General features: G+C 38.8%; 1 protein-coding gene across 1 annotated transcript; it reads right to left on the bottom strand.

Moving 5' to 3' along the window:
* tm7sf3 (transmembrane 7 superfamily member 3) lies at positions 1-27,960 on the bottom strand. Its single transcript, XM_074698840.1, has 12 exons — positions 27,679-27,960; positions 22,839-22,993; positions 13,332-13,482; positions 12,908-13,028; positions 9,403-9,574; positions 9,135-9,312; positions 8,946-9,032; positions 5,621-5,701; positions 4,107-4,259; positions 3,871-3,971; positions 2,229-2,391; positions 1-2,136 (listed from the first exon to the last, which is right to left on the bottom strand). The coding sequence occupies exons 1-12, from the start codon at positions 27,767-27,769 to the stop codon at positions 1,883-1,885; spliced, it is 1,707 nt and encodes a 568-aa protein (XP_074554941.1). The 5' UTR covers positions 27,770-27,960; the 3' UTR covers positions 1-1,882.
* Position 27,961: the final 1 nt, after the last annotated feature.

Raw genomic sequence — 27,961 nt, 5'->3', positions numbered from 1 at the left:
GCATTTATTAAATATCAAAACACGTTAATTAAAAAATTACATTTGACCTATTTATTTGTGTATGTTGTTCAGGGTTCTGTATAAAAAGTGATGAGACCAGAAAGCTTCAGTGGTTGAGTATAAAAACACACGTACAGGTGTAAAAACGAAGGTTTCATCAGCCGACTGTGCGTCGTGTCTTAAAGCTGAGTGTGAAACCCTGAGAAGTGGTTGGGCACACAGCTAAAGAAAAAACATTCAAGAGGTTAACAGACAATCATCAACACAGAAGCCTAAAAAATTAAATATATTAAAATCCAGTGTGCAAAAACACAAAACTGACCCAACTCAAGGCTGATCATGATTATATAAGTTAGCAAGAGAGGAACATTGCTCCAGAGAATTTTTTTGTCTAAAAAACAGAAAATCATGTTTATGTCCTTGATGAGTTTGTTTTCTATTTCATCTCCTACATCCTCCCATGACTGAGCAGTGTAAAAATCTTAAGTTAAAGGCACGTTAAGGGTTTAGTCTGAACAGAATCAGCATCTTGATTTTATCTGTTAGATTTTAGAGTCTATTTTCTAGCTCCAATCAGCTTCAAGCTCAACTGTTGGTTCATCAAAAGTCTGGCTGTGACTTTGTAATAAAAAATCAACAACAAAAAACATGCAGTTAAGATGCTGTGAGACAAAATCACAAGTTGTACAAATAAAATGGATAAAAACATATTTGTATCACCTGTAGGTTTGTGAACTAGACTTCTGAAGGTTTGTCATTTATGAAAGTCAATACTGCCAATAATGAATTAGAAATCACAGAGGTAGCAGACTGTGGTAAATATCTTAGAAATACCAACATCATTTTTTTTTCTCTGAATGAGACATATGACATGAAGACTGAACATTGTGCTGAAAAAAAATCAGAGGATTAAAAAATAAAGTTGGAGTCACTCATGTGAAGCAAGCAGCAGTCTCTCGTGATGAATTATACAGCCTGTGCAGAGGCTGCAGTTCCCAGACTGTCCACTAGAGGTTCTCAAAGAGCTCAGATTATAACTGCGAGAAAGATGGATGTGTTCTCTGCGCCTCATTTCTGTATTCCTATAAACTATGCCAGGTGAATTTTTATCAAGCCTGTATGTTCTGATGCATCATGAGGTTTAATTAGAGGCATCTGATTGGACTGACAGGTTAGAGCCATGAACACAGGTGAGGCTGAGTGATGTTCCTGAGACTACACTCATGTTTTGAACAGCTTATGATGTGCTAACACACAACCAAACCTCAAATTAAAACGAGTGGCGTCGCCCCCTGCAGGCCATTCAAACAATACATTGTAAAGGCAGGTGTACACTGGCAACACACCTCATGGAGGGTCTTCAGACAAGCAGGACATCACCAGTTAATATTTCTGTATCAACACAGATTAAATGCCTTACTTTGTAAGCTTTTAGTCGTTTGGGAATTTAGTGCAAACAGCAAAAGGAGCAGATTCAACAGACTGACAGCAAAAGTTAGTCAGTTAATGAAGAAAAACATGTCAACAGAAAAATTCTGAAGTTCTTCTTGCTTTCAGTGATTATTTAAATGTCTTTAAAGTGTTAAAAAAGTGGTTTTCCATCTCAGTACAAAATGTTTGACAAATTGAGAACCACCTAAAAAGCGTCAGTGATTTACCCCCTCAGTGCAGCTTTTCTGCTGATGCTTTTCAATCAGCTGATCTTGGTTTAAGTCCCAGCAACTCTGATGAGGTAATGCATCTCTACAGACCACAAAAATCTCTCTGGGTTCCTTGATACTTTGCAGCCTGAGTCCCCTGGAGGAAGCCAAAATTATCCTAGAGAGGGTAGCACCTGTATTAATCCCCCTTTACAAGGGGATACTATGTGTGTTTGAGTGGTTTAAAGCAGAAGAGGTGTGTGTTCTCCAGCCGGCTCACTCCTCTTGGTGAGCTGCCGTGCTCGGGCCAGGATGCGGTTCGGCAGAGGGGGGAAGTGGTGGCTTGGGTCAAGGACGTTGGTTTTGCGGCGCTCGCGTTCCTGCAGCCACATGATATACGGGCTGGGCGGGAAGAACGGACGAGTGCGCTCCCTGTAGAGCTGCAGGACCATGCCCCCAACACTGAGGACCACCCACACCGTGATCATGGCGTAATCTGAGTGAGAAGCAGGAGGAGACGGGAAGATTTCAGTGAGGTGAGATCAAAGGTTTAGATGCATAGAAATGTAATTTAAATCTGTTATTCACCTATCGCTTGGAAGGGCACGTCAGTGAACGCTGGGCTGAAGTTGCTGTTGAGGAAGCGTTTGAGGATGTTCAGGGCGATGTAGGAGAGGCTTGTGTAAATGTAGGTGTTGATGGCCAGAATGACAGCGTATCCACCGACAACGCCACATGTGATGATGTTTCCCTGTGAGCAAAGCAACAAAAAATCATCAGTCTGAGGCCGAGGAGGAGATCTTTTGTTCTTTTCAGGGTTTTTAATTCAAGATTTGGGTAAACCACTTTAACGTTTCCACAAATTATGGGACCAAATGTCAATATGAGAATTTATTTTTATACTATCCTTCTAAAATTGTGTTTTTTAATAAAATTTTCGAAGATATTCACAGATTTAACTTGGGATAGGTCAGGGGGATTATGTCAAAGATCCTATTTCCATCCTACCCTGGTTTAAGGTAATATGATGGATTTAAAATGTGTATAATACTGATACCAGGAGAACTACAGAGCACAGGGGGCCTGGGGGCAGAAAAGGCTTTAACCAGGGTCCCCTAGTGAATCGACGGACTACAGAGAGTTTGAAAGAACCCTAAAGAGAGGCAAGGTTACTATAAAGGGACAAAAAGACCACAGCAGACCTCACAGTAGAGGGCGCCAGAGTAACAGGATTGAACTCTAGACAAACTGGAATCTCAGGGTTTTTTATCAACAAGCCAACAAACCATAAGTAATTTCTGCAACAGTATACTTCAATTTTCAACAACATTCAGTAATAAGTGCTGAAAATTTACTGAGAGCTGGGTCTTAGACCTTCTGACTCATTCTACCCCTGAGGACAAGGAGTAGAACGGTCAGCTTAAGTGCACAAGTGTTCCCTGAACAGATGAGTTTTCAGACATCTCTTGAAAGTAGAAAGTGACTCTGCAGATCGTATAGAGTTAGGTAATTCATTCCACCATTTGGGCACAAAAGAGGAGAAGAGTCTGGCTAGAGATTTGGAGCTGCACTGGGCTGAGAGCATCAGGTGTGTAGCACTGCATTAGCATAACAAACTGAAGTTAGAGTGTTCAGTTCTTAATTTTCTTTTCTCTATTACTTCCTGCACTTTCTCTAAAAATATTTCAACAATTTCAATAAACCACTGAAAAAAATGTCCTTTGTTCATCTCAATTTATTGTAAAACCTTTGAATTGCATGTAGTTCATTTAAAAGTGAAAGTAAAATCAGATTGACTGATCAATAGCTGCAATGCTAATTAAGCCATGTTAAATCATGACTCATTTTAAGGGTTCCCCCCTCTCCCCTGAGTGAGATGTGCTTCCCTAAGCACATCTCACTCTGCTTTCCAGATTTTATTGGAAATTTAACTGGAAGCACTGGGTTGCAAAACTGCTATATGCAAATTTGATTGGCTGTTGGTGTCACATGGGGAGCAAGGTGACAAAAGACATGTATGCTCATAACTTTTAACCTGTTTGCTTTCACTCACAAGGCCAGGAAGAGGATCGATGATTTTACAGGATAATTTAAAAACTTTTTTCTCTCAATTTCTATGTGTTTTCATGATTGAAAAATTGGTCAATCAAGTTAGTGTTTTCCAGGAAACCTGTGAACCCAGAGTATGTGCACATGTGTGTGGAATGCTTTAAGTGTGAAAATCAGTTACCTCTCTCGGCCATCGCACAAAGAAGAGCGGAACAATAACCATAATGCAGCAGAAGGTCACCCAGAAAACCACATCAGAATGCCTGAACACGTCCAGGTCACCTAAATAAAACAGAAACCAAACCACGTTTCATAACTCGCTCTGACATTTAGACTCTTTTTTTCAACAGTCTGTAAGAGCGGGACAACACGCAGACCAACGGCTGCCTGAAAGACAGGTCAGTGTACTGTTCTCACCTAGAGGAGTGAAGAGGATGGTGGCTGCGAGGAGGAAGCCCAGCATCAGACCAACTACGACAATGCAGGCCATGACTGAACCAAAACGCCACCAGCTCATTACGAGGAGGACCCCGCCCACCACGCCGATCACTGCCGACAACGCCAAACGGACTGCAAAGATGAGAGGAGTTTATATCTTTAGCTGAAGTGGGAGCCTTTGATTTCACCGACTCAGTCTAGCTGCTAATATGGAAGGTCCTCCATACTGAGTGCTTATCAAACCCTTGAATGATACCCTGCAAAACACTGATATCTTATCAAGTGTTTTTGTCTTACTATCAGTATAAAATGTGTTTTTAGACTTAAGCAACATCAACCTGACTAGTCCAGAAAACCTTCTTGATTCAACTTTAAATTTAAATTAAAAGTGCGCTGCCTTACAGTTAAAGGAGTCAATTTACGGAATGATCTAAACAGAGAAACTAAAGAAGCTAAATCAATCAATATCTTTAAAAAAAACTATCAAATCCAGATTTCTTAGTAAATACAGTCAAAACAAATAAGATCATGCTGAGTGGCATAAATGGGGAAAAAAGATGTGTTCTTTTGTTTTGTTTTTTTGTTGTTGGCTATTTTCTTTTTCTTTTTTTGAAAAGAATGAAATGTTAAAAGGCATGTTTGCCTGCAGCTGTTCTGTTTTGTATTTTTTTTATATTATTGTCATGTGATTGTTGATTAATATCCAGAGAAAGAAGGGGCAGATACAATAAGAGTTTTTTTTTCTTTCTGCTCCTTTTCATTCAGTTTTGGGGATCTTTATATTTCTTTGTATTGGTTTGTATTTATAAAAGAATGAAATAAATAAAATAAATAAATAAATAAATAAATAAGTTATTTAAAGACACAAATGAGGTCTGAATTGCCACTAACTACTAAAAAAATCTACCAATTGAACAAGAGAAAAGTTACTTCTATCAAGACATTATTCTAGTTTCAAGCAAATTTTCAAACTTTTCTCTTGTTTCATTTGCAGATTATTTTTACTTGTTACAAGCTATTTAGACCTCATTTTTTTCATAAAACAACTTGAAAGAAGACATTTTTTCTGGACTGATGAGTTGAATGTGACTGATGGTAAGTATAATAAGACAATTTTTAATCCAAATAAGACCAAAATACTTGATAAGACTTCAGTTTATTGCAGTGTATACCTAGGTGTTGCTGAATCAGAATAAAGGTGGCAGATTAACTTCAACTTTTTTTCATAAAAGCAGCAAATATATTTATTTCATCATAAAGGGTTTTATGGTGCTTCATGGTGGTTGCTTCAAAAGCAAGAGAATAAAAACTTAAGACGCTTATAAAACAGACAATAAGAAAGATATTCTCTTGTTTTTGGGGTTTTTGATTTTTTATCCTTTGTCTTCATGTAAACTGATGCAGCCACTGTTAACTGTGTGTACATTAAACTCTCTTACAGAGTCTGGTGTGAGACTGACTTTTAATTAACCAACGGGCTTTTAGAAACTTACTGTCATAGTCCAGTTTTGTCGTCCTTGTGATCGCTACAAAGGAGAAAAACGCTACGAAGCTGAATCCCATACAGAACAGCTCTGCAGCACAGAGAAAAAAAGCACAGGGAAGAAAACTCAGGAACTGTAAACAAACCGGGTCCAACAGATTTACACACATGTTGCTGATGCACTTAAAAAAAGGCTGACAGGTGTGTGTGACAACACATGCTGCACGATTTAAATTTGCATTTGAGGCAAACATGCTGTTTCATATTCTCAGATCTTGGCAGAATCAGGGAGCAGTTGCTGACCGGAGTCATTGAGTTTAGACTGGGACAAATTTATTTGTGAATCATGTGAGGATGGCCAACGTCACACCCTGATAGATGAGTTTATTATATTTAATCATTTAAAAGAAAAAAAAAAGAGTTGGTGGAAGACTTCCACAGCTTTGTCTCATGACCTCTGACCTCTACTGATCGTCTTTACCCTTTCCTTGTGGATTCCTCTGCAGCCTGTGATTTATTCTGGTTTTATATAATAAAAGCAACTCTATCTACAAGAGGAATTCTCTGATAATTCTTAGCAGAAATACTAAAGCACCTCGCCCACTTTAAGCTTATTTATGTCTCAATAATCTTAATAGGATAGTTTAACTTGTTACTGAGATTTTATTACTGATTCTGAATTACTCAGTGCTTCAAAGTGGAATTAGCAGGAGCCGCTTGATCAAATCTGACAAGCTCTAAAGTGCTTTATCAGAATCACAGTTTCTTATTTGAGCATTTTATCCTTTTCATCTCTTCTGACATTAAAATGCTCAGTTTCATGATTAATCTCAGACCACAGCACACCAATCATGTGTTCTCCATAGACCTCAAGAACAAAAACAGGAGCATTTCCTCATCATGGGAACTCAACATGAGTCTTTGAACTGTTGAATAATTATGTTACATCCCCAGGATGGTATTTGACTTGCAAATGAGTTTGTCAAAGAAATGTGTTTGCCTCAGATTAGCGCTTTCTTTAGGAGAGTAAATCTCATTTCTACAACAAGTACATTTGATCTGCACTGCTTATTGTAAGCAGGTTAAGATGTTTTTCTCGGTGAGTTTGAGGGTACGCAGCCATACTTCGTGACAACTTCATAAGCATTTGGTTCTTAAGTCAGGCCTCTTTCCTGCACAACGAGAAAATACTCTTTTACTTCAGATTCTTCCTCTGGAATTGTATTTTTACATTGAAAAAGGCAAAAAGTGTATTTAGGAATGCACCAATATGAAAATTTGGGCTGATATCTGATATTAATATTGCTTTTATGGCTGATAACTGAAATTTACTGATATCAATGTTGGTAAAAAACAAAACAAAACAAAACAAAAATCTTGACACAGATGATGTGTCCAGGTAGTTCAGAGAGAAAGAGCAGCGTGATTGTGAGAAAAGACGACCATGGAGAGGATCAAAGGATGGAGCGCCCAAGATGTACGTGATCAAAAAAGTATGTTTTTTTTGTTTTGTTTTTTTGTTTAAATCAAAAACAGGGGGAGAGACATAAAAGAAGAGGGTCCACTCTTCTTAGGTAGTTTTGGTGTTTACATTGTCATAGAAAACAATATCATTTGGGTCTTGAAAGATCGTTCAAGATGCTCTGAAAATGAATAAATATCAGCCCACTTTTACACATCGGCCTATACCGATATTGATACTGATATATCCTACATCCCTACGTGTATTCAAGGTGCAGCAGAGGCTTTTTTTCTTGTTAAAAGAGACTTTTTTGGGGTACTGAATAAGGAGTAGAGCAGTGTTTCTCAAATTTTTTCAGACCAAGGACCGCTTATTCCCCCAGAAAACTCTTGTGGACCACCACGAGCTAAATAGCCCCAGAACAACGCCCCAGAGAACAAACTCATATGCTATAAACTCAAATCATACATGTTACAACTTGCTAGGGCTGCAACTAATGATTACTTTGAAAATGGATTATACACCAATTATTTTTCTGATTAAAATTATACATTTTATTTCTTTAATTCCCTTTATTCAGAACAAGTTTTTTTTCAAAATGACAGAGACTAGAGTAAAAAAGTGCACTCAATTCCTCATAGTTTGGAGTTTTGTTTGTTGTTTTCTTTAAGAATGAGGGAGAAAATGGACCTCAAAATATGAGTATAACTACATTACTGATACATTATTCCAAAATACTTAAAATTTCTGGTATCGAAATACTTAAGCACTTAGATTAGACTAAATTACTCAATGGTTTTATGAACCAATTTTTGTAGATTTTATCAATTTGTGTAGTAGCCGAACAACTCGCACCCCCACCCCCTCTTTTTTCGTGATCGTTCCATTAATAAAAACACAATTTTCTCACGGTCTTTGTGGACCACTAGGGGGCACTGGTGGACCACTAGTGGTCCGCGGACCACAATTTGAGAAACACTGGAGTAGAGCGTAAAATGTTTCCTCTTAGTCATTAGTGGAGTTAACGTAAGTTCATGCAGGACACGGAAGTCATACGCCCAGCTGTGATCAGCTGACAGACTGATGTTCTAACCTACCCCTCTCAACCAATCACAGCGTGTGTCTAACAACAAGGCGGTGTATTTAAATCACGTCTTCATTCTCAGTTATTCCTGCTACCTCATTGTTGCTCAGCCCACCTCCACCCCAGCCTCCTCCTATTTAGCCTCATGTGTGTATCTTATTGATCTGTATGCATTCATTTGATCTGTATGTATACGGGGGGTTTGCTATGCACTCCCTGGAAAGCTATGTGCTAAAAAAAGCATAAAAAACAATGAAAACAATTTTTAAAATGTTTCTTGTGTTCTGTCACCTAAGACATCAGAAACACATAGATCTATAAGTTACATTAATATGTGTTGCAAATATCTCTATCACCAGAGTCTGAAATCTGAGAAAGTGTTCATCTTAAATAGTGCTATATATATTTTACTATACAAGACAAACACTTTCTTAGATTTCAGATTCTGGTGATATATATATATATATATATATATATATATATATATATATATATATATATATATATATATATAGTTAGCTTTTACTGGCATAAGGAAAGTTTTAATGTGTCACACCTAGAAAAGAAACCCAGAAATTAAAGTTGCACAGTGTTGGTGGTTCGGCTCCATATGGCCAGAGATACAGTTTCAAACATTCTTACCTTTAATTACAATAATTTCCTTCTTTAAGTGCTTGAGTTGTTTTGTTTTTGATAACTGGATTTTTGCTTTGATATGAAACTGGGCATCACCTTCAAATTAAAACAATATCACCATAAGAGATTGTAAAATAATGTAACACTTCTCACCGATTTTGAAGAAGCGATGTCCAAAGAAGCAAACAAACAGGCCTGCCAAGCCAGTGATGGTGAAAAAAACCTTTGTAGATATTTTTCCTACAAATAATCAGATTAAAAAAAAACATTTTAATCATTAATTGTGTCAAACTTTCTTTCATAGCATTTAGGAACCCGTATCTTAACCAGAGAGGAGCTCACCCAGTGTTTGGCAGCCGTCCATCGTGGAAACGAAGCTGCAGGCGTAGGTGTGGACGGGGACGTAGGAGGCCACTGTGTTCAGCAGAGGGTCTCTGACGATGACTGAGTAGACGACGCCCTGACCCGGGATGGAGTTAAAGACTGCAGAGCTAACATCTGATGAGAACAGCGTCATCACCTACAGACAGATTAACACGCCACGTCACTGCCACAGCTCCCGCTGAAAACACACAAACATCCCACTGTATGTGACCTTTCTTTCACACACCCGTTTGCCGTTCTGCACCATGCCATGGACGTCTGCAACCTCCTGAATGCCACGGAAAAGGCTGCGTTCTGATAGGTCGTTCTCGGGCAGGAAGTACTGGTAGACGTCGTACTGCAGCCGCCAGCGTGTGCTGGGCTCTGTTGATTCATCACAGGGTGGAGGATCTTCACCTCTGATGAACAGAGAGAGGAGATTCAGGGGGTTTCCACACTGTTGCTTAAAAGCAGAGTGATGCAAAGAAAGTCTTAGATAACTCTTCAAAATAAAAGAAAACCTTCAAATGTTGACCTTGCAAGCTTCCTGTGAACCTGCTTCTGGTTTAGTTTTACATCCTGATCTTGTATTTTCCTCCTCTTTGTTTACACTCTTATTAGTTTCACCTAGAAGTAGTTTTGGCTTTTTTTACAAGAAAAAACTAAAATCTGATCAAGTTTTTTTGTCTTATTTTAAGTAGGAAATGTCTTTTTAGACTTAACATGAGCATCATTCACCTGACCAATCCAGAAAAATGTCTTGTTTCAAATTATTCAAAGACAAAAATGAGCTCTGAATTGCTTGTAACATGTAAAACAAATCTGCAACAAAAAAAGTTTTTTTGTATAAGACATTATTGTAGTTTCAAGCAAATTTTCTTGCATTTTTTCTAGTACTAGATTTTTAAAAACTTGTTACAAGCAATTCATACCTAATTTTTGTCTTTAAGTAACTTGAAACAAGACATTTTCTGGACTGATCAGTTGAATGTGGCTCATATCAAGTGTAATAAGACAATTTTAAATCACAATAAGACAAAAAAAATTGGATGAGATTTCATTTTTTTGCAGTGCTGAGTTTCAGTTTAATAAATCCATTTCCTACTCTGCACGTGGCTCCTCCTCTTTGCTGTTTGACTCAACGTGACAGTGAAAATCAAAGAGCACATAAAAATATACGACCTCAAAATGACCTGCTTCAAGCAGACACAGACTAAGGAAGTCCAAGACGGGTTGTTTTGCTTGTGTCCTATCACTGTATTGTAGGGAAAGTCTTGGAAACTGACTTAATTTGAGTAAATGAAAGTCTCTCATAAATAAACAAAATGTATGTGTAAACTCTGAAACAATGTAAGCCAAAGATGAGTGTTGTGTGTGGGTGTGTGTGAAAGAACATGTGTGAGAATCGTAGTAGCGAAACCTAACACAGTCCGCTTCTTTTGTAATTCTGTCTTTCTGTGGTTTATCTGTGCAGAGATGTAGAGCGGAGCGTGTGAGCAGCAATGATTAATGTGATAAAGACACGACAGCAGTCTTCACTGAGCGTGCTCTCTTCCTCTGGATGTTCTGAGTCACCATCAAACCCTGCTTTGAGTTTTAACGAACAGGTAACACTGGCAGACTGAACTATTTCTTATACATCTGAATCTTCTAGTAACCATACCACAATCTGGTGTTACTCGTCTTCACCCTTACTGTTAGAAGGTGTGGTTATCACATGGTCTACTAACCTGACACAACATTAAATCACAAAGCCAGACACGCCAAGCAAGTTTGCCCTGAAGAGATCTGACTTAAGACGGTCAACAAAGACACAAAGGTTTGTTAAACCAACAGCTGTCGTCAAGTCCAAACTGATTTCAGCTCACACTGAGCACGCAGGAGAGAGCAGCTTTAAAGCAGTGAGCGCTTCCCATGCTGTGGTGAATATAACAGATAACATACTCAGTATTAATCAGCTTGTTGCCTTTAAGTTTTCAATTCATTTAGATTCCAATAACCTTCCAGTAAAAATGATATGGAAACACTCAGTTTGCCCGTAGTCATGGTACAACAGACTTTTCCAAAAGAGCTCAAACATTTTCGTTTTTCCTCACACTGGTGTCTAAGACAACTCATAATGCTTCAATTGAGCTGCTGTCTCTTTAAAGCTCCCTGCTCCACGAACCCCCTTCCTTCTGGAGGCCTAACAAGGGCAGAGCTATGGGCCACCCTTGGTGTTTGAGGCCCACCCCTCCATTGTGTAATTATCCAGGAGATATTAGGAGATTCTTACGTGATGACCTGATCGTTTCAGGGAGTCTTGTGTAGATCTTGTAAAGATTGTGAAAACATTTTAAGCATCTAAAAGACAGTCGCAGGGATTTCTGTGACATTGACAGTGGACAGAGCAGGAAACAGGGCGAGAGTGGGGAGTGACCTGCAGAAAAAGAGGGATGGGCGAGTATTGGTATCAGTATCAGGCCAATACCAGCCTTTTTTCAAGGTATTCATACTCGTGAAGGCTGCCGATAACAGTAGCTGATACTTAAGACAAAAAAAATCTTACGTGCAGTAAGTCCTCCTCGCCAGTAGTTGCCGCTACGTGCTGCAGTTTAAAACCATGGCAAATATGTGCCAAGTCTTGTTCAGACAACATGAATGAACCAGGAAGACTGAACAGTTAAACTGTTTATTTTGCACTTCAGTTTATTTTAACGAAAACATAAACTCTGACAGTTTCTAGTTTTATTTTGCAGGGAAAAGGAGGACCTGAATACAAGACAGCCAAATGATATCTTCCAATCCCCACAACAATTGGATGTGAGAAACATTTCTACGAGGAGAAATAATTTTCTAAAGTTTGACCACAGCCCATCTGGAATGACTGCAAAGCGGATTTTTTAACCTATACTGCAGCCAGCCACCAGGGGGAGCAGTTTTTGTGGAGACTTCACTTCGAGCCGAGTAAGCGGACGCCCATTTTTTTTTTTACAGTCTATGGTTACTATTAACTGTAATTTTATGTATCAAAAGTACCAGTGGTATCAGTACTTGGTGTCGGTGAGCACTCAAAAGGGAGTACTTGTACTGGTATTGGTCTGTAAAAAAGTGGTATCGGACATCCCTACAGGAAAGGATCACTCCCTGTCTGAGCGAGCCTCATGGGGCGGAGCTTAACTGCTTGGCTAATCATAATACTGCTTTGTAAGTGTTTCAGACAAGGACATCTTAATTTTTATAAAATCCTCTGGTGTCCACACAAATTTTGTGTTACCCAGCTTTTTTATTTACTATGATATAATCATAGTTAATTTCCTGAAAGCTGTAATAAGGGTTTTACCCCTAGCAATGGTCTCAATCTCATAGCAACTGTTTGTTATTTTCAATGTTTTGCTTTGTTATATATCAGATATGCTGTTGTTATAATCCTCCAGTTAATCTTTGTTTCTTGCAGCCCAAACACAACATGAGCTGTAAGGAAGAACTGAACACAGAGGTGTTAGCACAACCACAGACGGGCAGGAAATGGCAGAGCAAGCGGGTGTGCTTGTGTTTATCTGGCCCTAAGACAGATCTGAAAAAAGAAAAAACATTAACCACAGCAGAAGAAGAGGAGGAGGAGAAATGAGGAGTAGGGGAAGCCGTTAGATCACGCATAGCACACAAACGGTGAGGCGGTCTGATAACAGCCCTCCTGGGTGCTGCTGACTTCAGAAGAACAGCCTGAGCAGGAAGTTAAACAGGCAATACCAGTGTGTTGAGTTTGTTACCTTTCATATCCTAAATTTGCTGGTGCAAAGCGGATCGTGGTCTCATACAGGTTGTAGTGAATGTAGACGTTTGGGTCGATGTCCAGGTTGAACTCTGTGTTACAAGCTCCAGGGACAGGATCTAAAAGACAGAAAACTCTTTTTTGAACCCTGCTGTGTCATGATGACCTATTGTAGGGATATTGTAACACACTGGAGAGGCTTATGAGCAGCCACAGCTCGCACAATCAGTGACAGTACAGTCTGCATGGACTTCCTCTGGCATAAATCACTCTGAACAGAGAAGTTGTTTCAGGCTGTTGTGAAAGTAACCACGCTTTAGTTCTGCCAAAACAAGTTTGAAAAAACTGTTGCTGCAACTTCCTTGTTCCTGAGCCCTGATGCTGAGTGATGTTGGGCTGAGGCTTTGCATGAGCAGTGGTACCTGTGCTGGAGTACGGGAGGATAACGCCAGTGCCGGCCACAGAATCACGGTTTGAAGACATCAGGAACAAGGAGAGGGCGGCTTGGCCTGGAAGCAGAGTCGATAGGAGGCCTGCGTCCACTGCCGTCACAGAGAGACCCAAGTCTGGAACCTGGAGCAAAAATAAATGTCTTTTAATTAGTGGACGTACAAAATGTGCAAAAAAAAGTCTCAGAAAACACATAAATATTAACAAAACTTTGATCCATCATGCTGACAAGTCTGTAAATTTAGGTTTAGGTTCAACTCTTGTGTGACTTTTTAAACAAGCTTGACAGAGCAGCTTCACTTTTCCACCTGAAACTTTGCCCATTTAGTTCTGACATTTAACATTTTTATTTTTACTGTTTCCCCAAACACAGCACAGCACATCAGAACAATGTGAACTTAATCATCTTAGATTGAAATGCTAGCACGCTAACATTCACCATCATTAAGTTAAAAGTTGATGCTGAGATTAGATTTTAAGGTAAACCTCACCAAAACAATTAAAGTAATTCATTTTTTAAATGGTGATATTTGAGGAAAATCAAGGAAATACTCTTAAAACTGTACTACCTGTACTGCTTCCATCCAAAGTTGGAATTTTATTTACTTAAGATTAACTTTTGGATTCTGTAAAGACACGGATTTATTAGGGCTGGGTATTGCTAAGAACCTCACAATTCGATTCAATTTTGATTCTTTAGGTAGCGATCCGATAGGTTTTGATATCGATTGGATTGGATATTGATTTAAATGCTTTGATTATCAATTCTTCATGCCCCATGTTAACATATGTGGCATTTCACCTCACCTTTTGGAGCACAAAACAACCCAAACGTCAGACTTTAAAGCTGAAGGATGGCTTTATGCTTCTGCTGCTGCTTTGGCTGCCATTTTTTTGTTGTTTGGTCTCTCGTGGCCCTCATCCACACAACGGGAATAACATGTACACTCCCCACATTTGCCAGGAAACGAATCGATTCAGAGGATTTGCTGAATCAATATCGAATTGAATATTTTGATGCATCTATATTTTTACCCACCCCTAGGATTTATCCTTTCCCACATCTGCAATCAGACAACCAAACACAGACATTGGTGGATAGCAGTGAGACAGTTTTCGATGTTTTAAACTCTGCTTTTACACAAGTTATAATAAAATGTTTCATCTTCTTTTGTCAACCGTTTCAATGCACTTTGTTTCGTCTTTTTTATAATTCATAATATATAATTGCAGTCCTATTATCATCATTAACTACAACCGCTGAACTGAAAGCGAAATCACATTGCAAACATGTTGCAAAATTAAAATATATTTGTACATATTTATTAAAAAATACATATACAAATATATTTGCTTGATAATTCCTTTATAGCAGGACTTTTCCAGTGATTTTGAAAGATTTTGTATTTGAACATTAATTTTAACATTTGAACAAGGGAAGCCTTCCATTAAGTTGTCTAACATGGTGCAGATGATACTGTAATTGTACTTTCATTGCCTTTGTTTCCACTGCTTGAGACACCCCATCTCCTGATTCTTTAATAAGATTCTAGACCTTTTTGTTCTATGTCTAGACCTCTCACACCTTCTGCCCAGCTTCAAGGCCCTGTTGTGTAACTGCAAATTCATTGCTTTTGTTTCCACCATTTGAGATCCCCATCTCCTCATTCCCTCAATAAGCTTCCTGGCCCTTTTGTCATCACACCTTCTGCTCAACTTTTAGGCCTGAATCTCAATTCGGATTCCTGCAGCAGACAGAGGGGTGTGAAGAATACCTTAGGGGGCGTTTCTCTCAAGCATAAACGTTCTACTCAAATTATGTACACAGATATAAGAGTAAGAAAATAAACAAAAAAATACTAATAATAATAATCAATACACAGTTTATCGGGTACATTGAAATAGATCTTGTATTTTCTCATTTTGTCATTCTGTGAATTCAGCTCAAGTCTGATCTTATTGGTTTAGTTTCATCTATGAACCATAAATGTTTTTCTTCCTCTACCATGACTACTCATACACACCTCTAAAACAGTTCATTCAGAATAACAAGAGTTAAGATATCAAAGCCCAGTTAAAAATGGGTGAGAGACCACCTGACATTCCTCACTGCTAGCATGGTTTAAACTGTAATCTAGTATGATCAGGAATGAACCTGCATACCTTCATGCCTTACTGTGAGTCAGTTATGTTGAGCTTTGTGGCTTTTACATACATACACATTTTCTTTAAGACCCTGATCAAAAAAACCAACATGAAGATGACTAAAGAGGTCCTAAAGAAGTTCAAATTACAAGGATGAGACAACCACCCTCCAGCAGTGACAGTAGAAAAACATCCCAACACTCAGCTCTTTGTTTCATGGATTACTATGTGTTTAACCCACACTGTATGGCTATAGCTGAGGATTATCTTTCAGCGTGGTCTAGATTCAAAGCGGAGACATTTACAAACAGCTGAGCTTATGATACAGCTCGTGAGAGTGTGGTGACTTAAAGGTCAACAGATTGCCCGTGTCTGTGTTTTATAAATGATGAGAATCAAGTCCCGTAAGACCTGGAATATTTATTTCAGCCAACTGTGTTAGATGCAGGCAAATCCATGATAAGAACTAAATGGTTTTGGGAAAAGTTCAAGTAAGTCCACAAGTTAACATAAGGTTTCTCTGTCAGGATAAAAGTGACATCAAATTTTTAACCAGAGCTCTCACTGATGAAAATCTAACAACCAAGTATTATAACCACAATTTTAGACCAAACCAATGTGATGAATATGGGCACTGTAGGTTTCTGCTCTTGGAAAAAAAAACTGTCTGCAGCTGGAAGAGACCACAACAAACACAGTATTCACTTCTGCTGAGGAAATGTTTGTTAAAAAGTAAAGCCGACAGTGTTAAAAAAAGTGTGAAAATGAAAGCTGAACTTAAGGTAATAAATCTTTGTAACAGAATGAGTCACAGTGTCACAGTTCACCACATCCTGCTGAACTCTAGATTCATACGAACTGCTCTGATAAAAAAAAAACAAAACAGTAGCACAAGTTTTATTCAACAGAAAAATGACCAGTGCTCTGTCCCAGGAGGAAACACATTGAAGGCCTTTTTTTACTGTTTCAACAGCCTGATGTTGAAAGCATTGAGGCAGATCTCACACAGGGTCTTAATATCTTTATAACGCACCTTTCAGGATCTGTCCTACATATAACAATCCCTCTCCTTCACTGATTTAAATGATCAAAATTATGTTGTCATTTTCCTGATCAACTAGGGATGCACTGATTCAACTTTTCTGGTTCCGATCCTGATACCGATACCTGGGCTTTGGGTATCGACTGATACTGATAGGGATCTGATTCCTGTGTTGAATGATAACCTACATGCCATACTGTGGGATAAGACTGGAAATGTTTTGGGTAAAAGGCAAAAAATGAGTAGATGGAATTACTACAGTTAACTCTTTCACTGCCACTGACGTATATAGACGTCATTTCAGTGCGGAACGTTGCCCGCTAAAGAACAGAAAATGGTGGAGACAGTCTTTTTTTTCTGATGAAAGAAGAGTGTCTACTCTTTATTTCTGTAGTTTCTGTGTTTACAGAGTCATAGAACTCAATATTCTGTGGGTCTTGAAAGATAGGTCAAAATGCGCTAAAACGGCTGGCAGTATTGATTCAAACTATAAAATATTTGAAAGTTTACCAGCATTTTGGTAAAAACAAAGCTTCAGAATGTGCAGAAATTACTATACAACTGTAAACTTTGACACCTTATAGACTGGTAATGCAGCAAAAAACAAGAAAACACATCAGAGGTAGCATTTCAAATTAAGTAGCCAAGAGTGCTGGTAAAAAAACAGGCACAGAACTGGTTGCCTGGATTGGCCTCTTCTCACCAATCCAGCTTTGAGGGGCACGGATACCCGATACCAGGTACCAGGATTGGTATTGGTGCATCAGTAATGGGGTGGGAGAAAAAAATCGAAAATCAATATATCAGGATTTTTTGTTTGACAATATCAAAATCTGGATTCTTTGTCAAAAATATATTTTGTTTTCAAATTCAAATTCTTCATTTCAGTCTTTGTTTAGAAACTGGATTGGAAAAAAGTTACCACTTTTCTCCAGCAGAGGGTGAAACGTTTCTCTCTGACTCACGTGATGTGCATTTTATGAGAAAATATGGCTCCTGATATAGTCGGTGGACATCATCATCATTTAACTTTTTCACATGGTCTGGTGTTAAAAAAGCAAAATAAAAATCGCAAAAATCGCAACAATTATGAAAATCGTAAATATTGAAGAATCACATTTTAAATCGAATCAGCACCCCAAAAATCGTAATAGAATCTAATCTTGAGAATAGCATATTGTCCCAGCCCTAATGCCTAAGCTTAACTGTTAACTGCTAGTTCATGCTGCCCCACCTCTAACTGGTCAAAACCTGCAGGCAAACTCCAGAAGACAGCTTGTATCAGTCAAAGTGTTGTTTCTCTTCACAGGTGTTTGCTTTAGTATTGGTTTAAGAATGAGACAGTGAATGTTTAAAGCCTTGAAGGTCTCACCATCTACATTACAAACTTCTTAAACTCTTTCAACACTAAATGGTCCCTTATACCATGGTTAACAGCCCCTCCTCTTCCATCAAATTCACTCCCTGTAGCACTGTTTTTGATTCCTGAGCGTAAACAGACACTTTTCAATTAGCGTTCAGTGTTTTTTTTGTTTCCATTAAGATATTTCAGAGACGAGAAAAACTAAAGACATTGGGTTTGTTCTGTGTTGGTCATCTGGTCCTGATTTAAATTTGACTCCTTCATTTCTTCATGTTGTCATTTTAAACATCTGAAAGAGAAGTGAGCTCCCACTCCAATGTTTAGACACTCTTTGCACTGTGTGCAATTCTGAAGTAGTTGGTACACTGCAAAAAACTGAAATCTTATCAAGTGTTTTTGTCTTTTTTAAAGTAAAAATCGTCTTATTATACTCGATATGAGCCACTTTCAACTTATCAATCCAGAAAAATGTCTTGTTTCAAGTTATCAGAGTACAGGAGCAGGAGCCACAGAAATCCGTGGAGCAAAATTTTTCAATATCGGCTACATTTTGGCCGATGTCGATTAATCGGTGACAGGCATAATCGGCCCGATTAATCGGCTCGACCGATTAATCGGTCGGGCTCTAATTCAGACCTCATTTTTGTCCTTAAAGAACTTTAAATAAGACAGTTTTCTGGATTGGCCATGTGAATTTGGCTCATGTTGAGTTTAAAAAGGAATTTTCTACTGAAAATAAGACAAAAAACACTTGATAAGATTTCAGTTTTTGCAGTGTAATCTTTCACACAGAGGTCTGTGAAAGGACATTTAATTTTCTTACTAATGCACAGTCATTTTTGAAGAGATATTTATGAGCCAACTTAATAATCCACCATCTTGACTTCACTTTTCATTTAAATGTGAAATTTTGCCTCTGATTTATTATTGCTTTTAAATTTCCAAATTTAATCAGGCTCATATTCAAAGCCACAGTATTACAGCCATATTCTGTGTATGAAAGAATGACTGTCTGAAAACTACAGGCTGGTATGAAATGAATGCATCAGTTAAAGTGAACACAGCAGCTTTTTTGAAAAGTATTTTTCAGGGAGTAAATGCTGAATAACTCTTGTGATGAGTCTGGAAGCATCGCAGCATTGTGCCCACACAGTGTGACTCTCAGTCTGATTGCTCCTACAATAACTCCATTGTACGACATGCAGCATTTTGTGCAGACAGCGCGTTTGGTGGAGATACTGCATTTGATTTGGTTTCCACTGAATTTATTTAATACGCCACTAAGCTACAGCAACTTCAAACCCAAAGTGTGTAAAGGATTAAGAAGCTAATGACTACTCATTAGTCACTGACAGGAAACACACACAGTGACTGAACGCTGCTTATGAGGCATTGCTAATTTCCATGTTAAGTTGGCTTTGGTTGATGTGTTGATTTCTTCTGCATCAGAGATAAAAGACTGTGGTTTGATGACCGGAAACTCATTATTAAATTCCACTTAAGGAAAGATCAAAACCAGTACCAGTGGTATAAAAGTGTTTATTTCCACTTTTTGTAAACCTCTCTGTTTCTGTTAAAAGACTGGCGATCTCTTTTTTATTTTGGTGCCAGTGACCTGGTCATCTTTGACCTTTATTTGCGTCAACAGGGCAGGAGACGTCTTCTTTCACGAAGAGACTCACATGATCTGTTTTTCTTTCTCTTGTTTTCCCATCTACAGAAAAAAACAACTTGTCTATCAAACATGGGCCCAAACCCAAGCTGTCCCGCTGAGACTTTCGGGATTGAGGCCAGAAGGTTTTTCCTCGGGGGCCGCCCTGTCTGCCACTCATGACCAGAGGACTGTACATCAGCTGACTGCCACTTCTCTCACTTGGTCAGACGACCTCGCTCCACAAAGCTTCATTCATTAGTCAGATGTTGAACTAACTGAGCGTTCATACAGCATGAAGCATATCTTTAATTTCACAGAGAAGTTTGCATTTGCTTGATTCATGAGGAGGAAAAACTCAAGCAAATGACTCTGCATTGAAGAAAACTGTTTGAAACAAAATAATCCACCGTACACTCATCGCCTCTTGTGTTTCATCTTGGTTTGGCTCATTTTAGCACCTCTACTCTTCACATGTTGTGAAGACACTTTCAGAGGAATGTCATGCTGCATGCAATTTCTGTACCATGAAGAACATGTCAGCAATATGACGGTAGTGAAACATAAAAAAGCTCATGTGTAACATGCCTCCATGACACGGATAATACCTATATCTAGATGCAGCAGAAGGCAGACAAAACTTGTTGTTGGAAGCTCTCTGGTTTCTGTTTGTGGCCTGGGTGCTATCACTCAGAAGCATTTTATTTATTTACTTGTTTATCTGACAGGAACAAATGAATGAAACAATGCCTCATAAACTGTTCCAAGTAGGTGTCATACATACAGGTGTCCAGCAGAGGCTCATTTGCAACCCCTGTTCCTGAATTTAGTGGCAAGTATTTGCAGGTAAAAAGTTCAAAAGGAGAAAAAAAGGTAAACCTATTCAGTCTAATACACCTGATCAAAATCTTAAAGGGGACATATCGTGCTGATCCCTGATTTAATACTTACATATAAAATAATAAAGTTGAAAACAAGACCTTACACCCCCTGAATTTTCAAAAAATTAGATATTGTATTTTTCTGATATCCTAGAACGAGATTTGATGCCTCTGAAAATAGGTCATTGACATTTGGCTTCGAGATTTCGACCGTCGTGACGACATGGGGATCCTCTCTTTTTATTGGAGTAATCTGATAAAGCAGCTTCTCCTCTGTGATGTCAGTTAGTCACACAACCACCACCGAGGGATACACCCACCAAGAGCCGAGTATAAACGTATAAACTATACATGTTACAGTACCGGTTTGACTCACTACACTGAAGCGTCCTGAGATGATCTGTGTCCAGGTGGATTTTCTTCCTCCTGAGCTGCAGAACCGTCCGGGTCTGACTCGTGGTCCAATACAAAAGGACATATCCTACACTCTGACATTTTATTAGTGCTATCAATGCCTTTCGGTGAAGTTTTGGCAAACAGCAAACTCGCTCGGTCTGCTCCATCCAATACAGCGATTTTGTAAATACTGCCATGCTGCAAAAACCGCCCCCTGGCTCTACCCCCTCCGCCCCTCTGATAGAACTGACCAATCAGAGCACAAAGGGCTGTGACGTTGCGAGGTTACTGGAGGTCATTCTCGAAATGGAGCGTTTCAACGAGATCTTCAGAATGGCCTAAAATGAGGATATTGAGAACGCTATTGTGGGGCAATGAAGGTACTAAATGACTTGTACTGAGGGCAGAAATGCTTTACAGGCATCCTAGTCTGGCATAGTGAAAAGGAGAAACAAGCATGATATGTCCCCTTTAGGACCTGTCCAGTTTGTTGCACTCATGGATCTTCAAAAGGATCCGAGTAGAGTTTCAAATTGCAAACAGAATTTACAGGAGCAAAACAAAAAAAAATCGAGTAAGCAATTCATTGAAAAGAACAATTAAAGAGAAATAGGCTGTTCATCAGCTGATCAAAAGAGTAAGAGCTTCAAAAACCTCAAAACAGAAATAGTTGTTCCAGCTTGATGCCAATGTTTCCAGGAGCCAAGTGGTAACGTCGCTCCAAGTGGTGAAGATGGCTTCACTGAGAACATCCACCGACTCAAACTAATGTCCATTTTTGTAAACTTCTCTCTCCATCCATCCCGAGATGTTCAGTGTGATTTAGATCAAGGGAACGAGCAGAATGGTCCCAAAGAGTGAGGTTATTCCTCTGGAAGAAGTCCTTTGTCAGGCGGCCATTGTAAACTGCGCAGTCGACCTGTTGAAAAACCCAGTTATCACCACACAGACCAGGGCCCTCAGTCATGAAGGAAGCCCCCTGCAGCTCCTCCACATAGGCAGCCACTGTTTGACGCCCCTGACCAACCTGAACTCCATTGTTTCACTGAAAGAATGGTGGGATCTCCTTGTCATACCAGTAATGTTGGAAGCCATCAGGATGGTCAAGGTTCAATTTTTTCACTTTTCAGTGTCCCATGTTTGCAAAACAGACAATTTATTTTGTGGCATTGAAGGAGATGAACCCCTTCTCTTGCAGATGCGGTCTGACGGTTATTGGGTTGCAATCGGCACCAGAAACAGCCTTGATTTGGGTTGAGAATCGTCCTGTGTCTTGACAGACAGCCAATCAGATCCTCCGGCTCAGCTCTTGTGAAATTTTTTGGGGTCTTCTTCTTGACTTTTTGTTTCCTAACCCTCAGGATCTTTGATGAAATTCAAAATGACAGTCATGCCTCAGTAGCGATGGCGCGTTGCGGGAGGCCTTGTTTACGGAGCCCAACAATCGAACCACGTTCAAAGAGAGAAAGCTTTACCATCAGGAGGTCATGACAGAGTGAATACCCGACAGAAAATGACGTTGAATCCACATTTTGTGCAGATTTTGTCTTTCAAAGGCTGTGGTCTTTAACTTTTGATCAGCTGATGCACAAACTATTTCACTCATTTTTTTTGTCACATTCCCATTTCTTGTTTTTAAGCTCTACTTGAAACCTTTTTATGATCCAACAGTGCAAAGTGAAAGTGAAAGTGAAAATCATTTTTGCTCAGGAGTGAATGGGGGCATATATGACACAGATTAGGCTTTAACAGATTTCTTTCCAACCTATCATGAAAGTTCAGTTTACAATCTGCTCTTGAGCATACAGTAAGCAGTTTTTGAGGAGGGAAAGGACGTTCTCGTCTAGAACCATGGCCTGCAGGTTACATCAGGAGCTCAGAAAAGTTTGATGTTCCTCCTCGAGGATAAATCATCAAGAGACGTGTAGGCCGTGTTTCTGCCTAAATTTAGCTTGCTCTAGAAAACATGAGAGTTGCTGATTTCAGCAGCGGCTTTCTCACCCTGGTGTAGGAGAGCGTGGCGTTGTGGTGCTGCGTGTGGAACTGTAGGGTGATGAAAGCGACGTCCGGGGGGATCCTGGAGACCACGGCTTGTACTGACTCATTCTGGGAGACACTCACGTTCTGAAATGTTCCTGGCAGGAAAACCACGCGGTCTGTAACATAAAAAGTCAGATTAACTCTCACAGAGTCTGCACAATGAGCGTCAACAATATCTCTGTAACTTTTCTACTAATGGAGGAGCATCTCCAACTGTGTTACCACCAAGATCTGCATCAGTTTTTAACGACCAAATGGCAAAAATTTATCAAGGCTGTCAGTTGGTTTATTGTTTATTGCCTGTTTAAAGTCACGAGAGAAAGACATAAACCGACATAACACAATCAAATACAAAGAAGTGCCTTAAACTTAAAAAAAAAAAAAAATTGTGGTGAGATAACAAAAGGAAAGAAGGTGCAATTTGATGACATTTTGGCAAAATAAAGTGTTGTACAGAGCCTTGGTAAAAGACAGAAAGTAGCAGAAGAAGCACCAAACATTAATCATTCATCAAAGGTGTGATATCGTGAGTGCAAAGTACAACTGAGGTTGATATGATACAGATCTAAAGTTCAGTGTGACGTGGGAAGAAGGGCACAGTCCATCTATAATCCTGGTTGTGCTCAAGGGCTGAACAATTCAACAAACTGAAACCAACATCGCAATGTAATAGAGTGCAGTTTTCAAATTGCAAAGGCTACAATCAAAATCAAAAAATAAATTACAAACACAGTAACTTGGACTAATTTTTCCTTAAAACCAGCAAAAGTCAATATGCTGCTTTTCTGGCAAAAATATTAAATGTTTACAAGGTTTGAAGTTAAATTGATCAGTCAATATTCTAATGTGATTGTAATAGTTAAATAAAGATATGTCATAAATTCATGCACCATTTCAGTTCATTTCTTCATAACATGTAGGCCTGGTCTACAGGAAAGAACTGCTTATATGTTGACAGTAGGGATGGGCACCGAATTAGGTACCAACCGAATTCTGTCAAAAGAACCGGGTATCGATTCATGTAAAACCAAAATGTACCATGTTTAGGTACCTGAACACATCCTTGTGACTGTGAGGGAGTGGAAGAGTAGGTGATTTTCCATGCTGGACTTGAACACAGCATTGCAAGTTTATATATTAAAGAATAAATTTGTTAAATTGATTTTTTTAAATATTTCATTATAAAACAAATTGATATTTTTTTACCACATAAACAAAAAAAATACCAAAACTTGGTACCGTTGAGTACCGGTATCGATTGCCAGGTACTGGGCATCGGTACCGAATTGTTTCAAATGTGAAAGGTACCCATCCCTAGTTGACAGTATCCTTTGTCTTATTGGTCCTGCTATAGAATGATTCACTGCTTGTGTTTAGTGAACAATGCAGAAGATTAAGCCCCCCCCCCCAAAAAAAAAAAAATTAAAAAATAAATAAATAAATAAATAAATAAAAAGAGATTTTAAAAAAAATCGCATGCCTAAATGCAATCACAACATTGGTCCAAAAAATTGCAATTACATTATTTTTCAAAAATTGTTTAGCCCTATTGTGCTTTTCATGTCAGCTTGCTATATTAGATAAAAGTCTATTTTGATTGAATGTGTTTACTGTTTGAGTCATTGTGCCGAAGAGTAATGATTGAATCTAAAGGACACAAAACTGGCAGCAGGCAGCTGGTACGAAGCCAAGTAGACCTCAAACCAGGTCAAAGAGGAATCCTGTAGGAGAGGCTGCATGAGTGAATGAAAGTGTATTGTTGTGTAATGAATGCTGATACACTAAAGCAGCAATCAGTGTGTGCTTAACTACTTTAAAGGGTTATCAGATAGCTGAACAAACAGCTTTGACATCTTAACAACAGGGTGATCAGGTGATTTTACAGTCCTCAGTTTTTGGCTCACAGAAAAAAGTCAGGTGTTCATTTAAGACGTTCTTTAGTATATTCACAAAAACATTCGACCGTTATAAACTATCCAGTAAAAGAAATAAAACACGAGTTGTTTCATTGTCGAGTTTTATATGAACACCTTTGGACAGGAAAGTAAATCACGTCTTGCCTGCTGCATTGCTGTTTTTCTTTTTAGTGTACCCAACTTCAACGTCCTTATTGAAGTGAACTCACTGTAGATGTAGTCAATATCAGCTGAGTGTTACTGTAGTATTTAATCACTAGGGATGGGTACCGAATTAGGTACTTTTATGGGCACCGACCAAATTCTGTCAAAATTACCAGGTATCGATTCATGTGAAATCAAGAGGTACCATGTTAAGGTACCTAAATGCATCCTTGTGACTGTGAGGGAGTGAAAGAGTAGGGTCGTTTCCATGCTGGACATGAACACAGCATTGCAAGATTATACATTAAAGACAAAATATGTTAAATTGAAAAAATGTATATATTTTATTATTAAACAAATTTATATTTTTTACCACATAAACACAAAAAAAATACCAAAAATTGGTACTGTTGAGTACCGGTATCGATTGCCAGGTACCGGGCATCGGTACCGTTTTGTTTCAAATGTGAAAGGTACCCATCCCTATTAATCACGTCAACTGATTGCGTAAGAACTACTTTACAACCTTTTTAATGGTAAACCCATTGTTTCAAAACTGCAACTCAAACAGAACCACAGAGATAATTTCCCCCTCTAACCCCGACCCCTAACCATAAAGTTATTATTGCTGTGCTAAATCAATGGCATTACATCCGCCATAGGTTAACTACACATCAAAACGACAGGACTCACAAGCCCTGTGAGCAGTCAGCTGAGTGTAATGGTGAATTTATAACACTTCTGGAATCAGCACAAGTCTGCTGCACATTTGTATCTCCTCTGATGTCTCCTCTCTTTTCTTCCTTGAAATAGTTGCTGTATGATCAAAGGCGACATGTATCAGCTACAACTTATCATACGATGCTCAGAATCTTTGCAAAAAAAGGTGAAAAAGGAAACTGATCACTTAGTTAAAGTTTGCTGTTACCTTCTTCTAATGCAGGCTGACTTATTTGCAATAAAAAGTGGGACCTCTTCAAACCTTTGGGAATTTTAATTTAATGTAGCTGGGGTCTCCAACTCTCTCAACATTTAGATACTGAATAATACTTTCCTTATACAGTATGATAAATGGACAGTATCTGTGACATCACCCATCTGTTTCAAGTACAGCATTTTTAAGTCACTCGTTGGCTGGAGCTAAAGGGTGCCCATTTGTCAGTAAAGTGGGTTGTGCCCCTGATTGGGCAAATTCATAATCTTTTCTATCTCCTAAACGGATGATTTATGGTTAAAAAAAATGGGCTGCTAGAGAAATGAGCTGTTTTTCAAGCCGTTTTTTTTTAATCCACGCTATAACAGTCAGCCTTTTTTTTTGGTGTGTTGTGTGCATGTGGGTTCCGGTATTTCTGCAGCCAGCCTCAAGCAGAATCTCAGGTAACTGCTGTTTTTAACACTTCTTTTTGTCACTTTCTATACACTTTCTTACTTTTGTTTTCTTGAACGCTGCTGTAACTTCTGAACTCCCCATCAGGGATTAATAAAGTATCTTACTATGACAACATCCAAATCTGTCAACATCCCAGAGCCCTGCATGATTCACATCCATCTTGACCAGAAATCAAAGTATAACTGGTTTACAAGCAAAGAGAATTAAAAAGACCAGCAAATTTGAACATCTTAAGAAGCTGGACTCAAAACATGTGACCTCCTTCTTAATCAAACTAACTATCTGAATAGTTAGCAGCTGACCACGAGTAGGCTTACATAAATCTGTGCAGCTGTATTTAGTGGCATAATAATCAGTGATAGTCTGCTTAAATCATGCATGGTGTATTTGCTGGTTTACTGGGGAAAGTCAGGTGAATCTCTGTGGATTTATTGCAGGTTGACACGTGCTGTCTTATCTACGGTGACTGTTTGCAGGTCAGAATCCAGCTCAAGAGTGACCTGCTGACTTGATTTCACGTGAAAGAAAGGAAAAATATGAGCCATGTAAAAACAGAAACCATGTCAAATATAAAACTTGAATTGTTTTATGATTAGATTATTCTCTTGGTAATTATGAGATGACAGCTACAGACAAACAACATGGGGTAACATGAAAAGAAGTTTGCTGCTTCATGACATTCTGTTCTTTGCTCTGCATTTTTCCTTTATCAAATCTCAAAATGTTGTCCCATTGTATCCCTTCTGATTAGCAATCAACAAAGTTAACTCTGGTTAAACGTTTGGTAACCCATGAATTGCTAAATGCCATTATGGAGGCTTTGTGGCAGTGACCAAAACACTAAAAAATCACTATTTAAGAATGTAAATATTTAAAGAGTCACATGAATGACAACATGAGCCTTGATGCCATAGTCTGTGTCTTGTGTTGTCAAACTGCAGAGTTAATACTCTCACTTAAATTTGTCAAATAGTCTTTTCTCAAAAAATTCAGAAGGAGCTGAATGAGAAATTCAAAAGCCCAGGTCCAAGGTATGTGTCTGACTTGAAGCATGCTGCAAAAACAGACGTTGTTTACATTTTGGACCTCCTCTGAAACTCAAATTTATCTGAATTTGCTATGAGAGAAAACATAATATGTTACTCCTAGTTCACGTGAGCTGGAGCTAAACAACAATTCCAACTCTGCATTTGACAGTTGAGTTACTGTATGCCGCCCTGGAACCACAAAGTAGCATGCCTTAAGGACAGTTTCAACTGATGCATGGTGTTTTCTTATCCGTTTTGTACACCCTCACATGGCTGCAAAACACTCCACAAACCTACTATCAGAAAAATCATCTCAGACTTACTTTCCACTTGAGCCTGAACTTGACATATCACGAGAAGCAGTAGTAGCAGCAGGAGAGGCAGCAGAAGCGACCAGCGAACCAAGTGGGACATTTTCCTCTTCTTTCTTTGGAAATTAAAAACAAAAAACAAAGCTCTTCTATCTGCTAGTCTGTAGATTCATTTGAAATCTCGCAGACTTCTGTTTTTCAGAAGAGGAACTCTCTGAGAACGGAAAAGCGACATGCTTGACTGAGCTGAGAGGCTTTCAGGACAACCTTTTTCTGTCTGCCGCTCTGACTTCTC

Source organism: Halichoeres trimaculatus, unplaced genomic scaffold, assembly GCF_033239565.1.
Source record: "Halichoeres trimaculatus isolate MK-OKI-2021-1 unplaced genomic scaffold, fHalTri1.1 fHalTri1_scaffold_21, whole genome shotgun sequence".
NCBI classification, from domain to species: Eukaryota; Metazoa; Chordata; class Actinopteri; order Labriformes; family Labridae; genus Halichoeres; species Halichoeres trimaculatus.
Note: the sequence above shows the minus strand (reverse complement) of the source record. Positions and strands in the feature narration are given on the sequence as shown.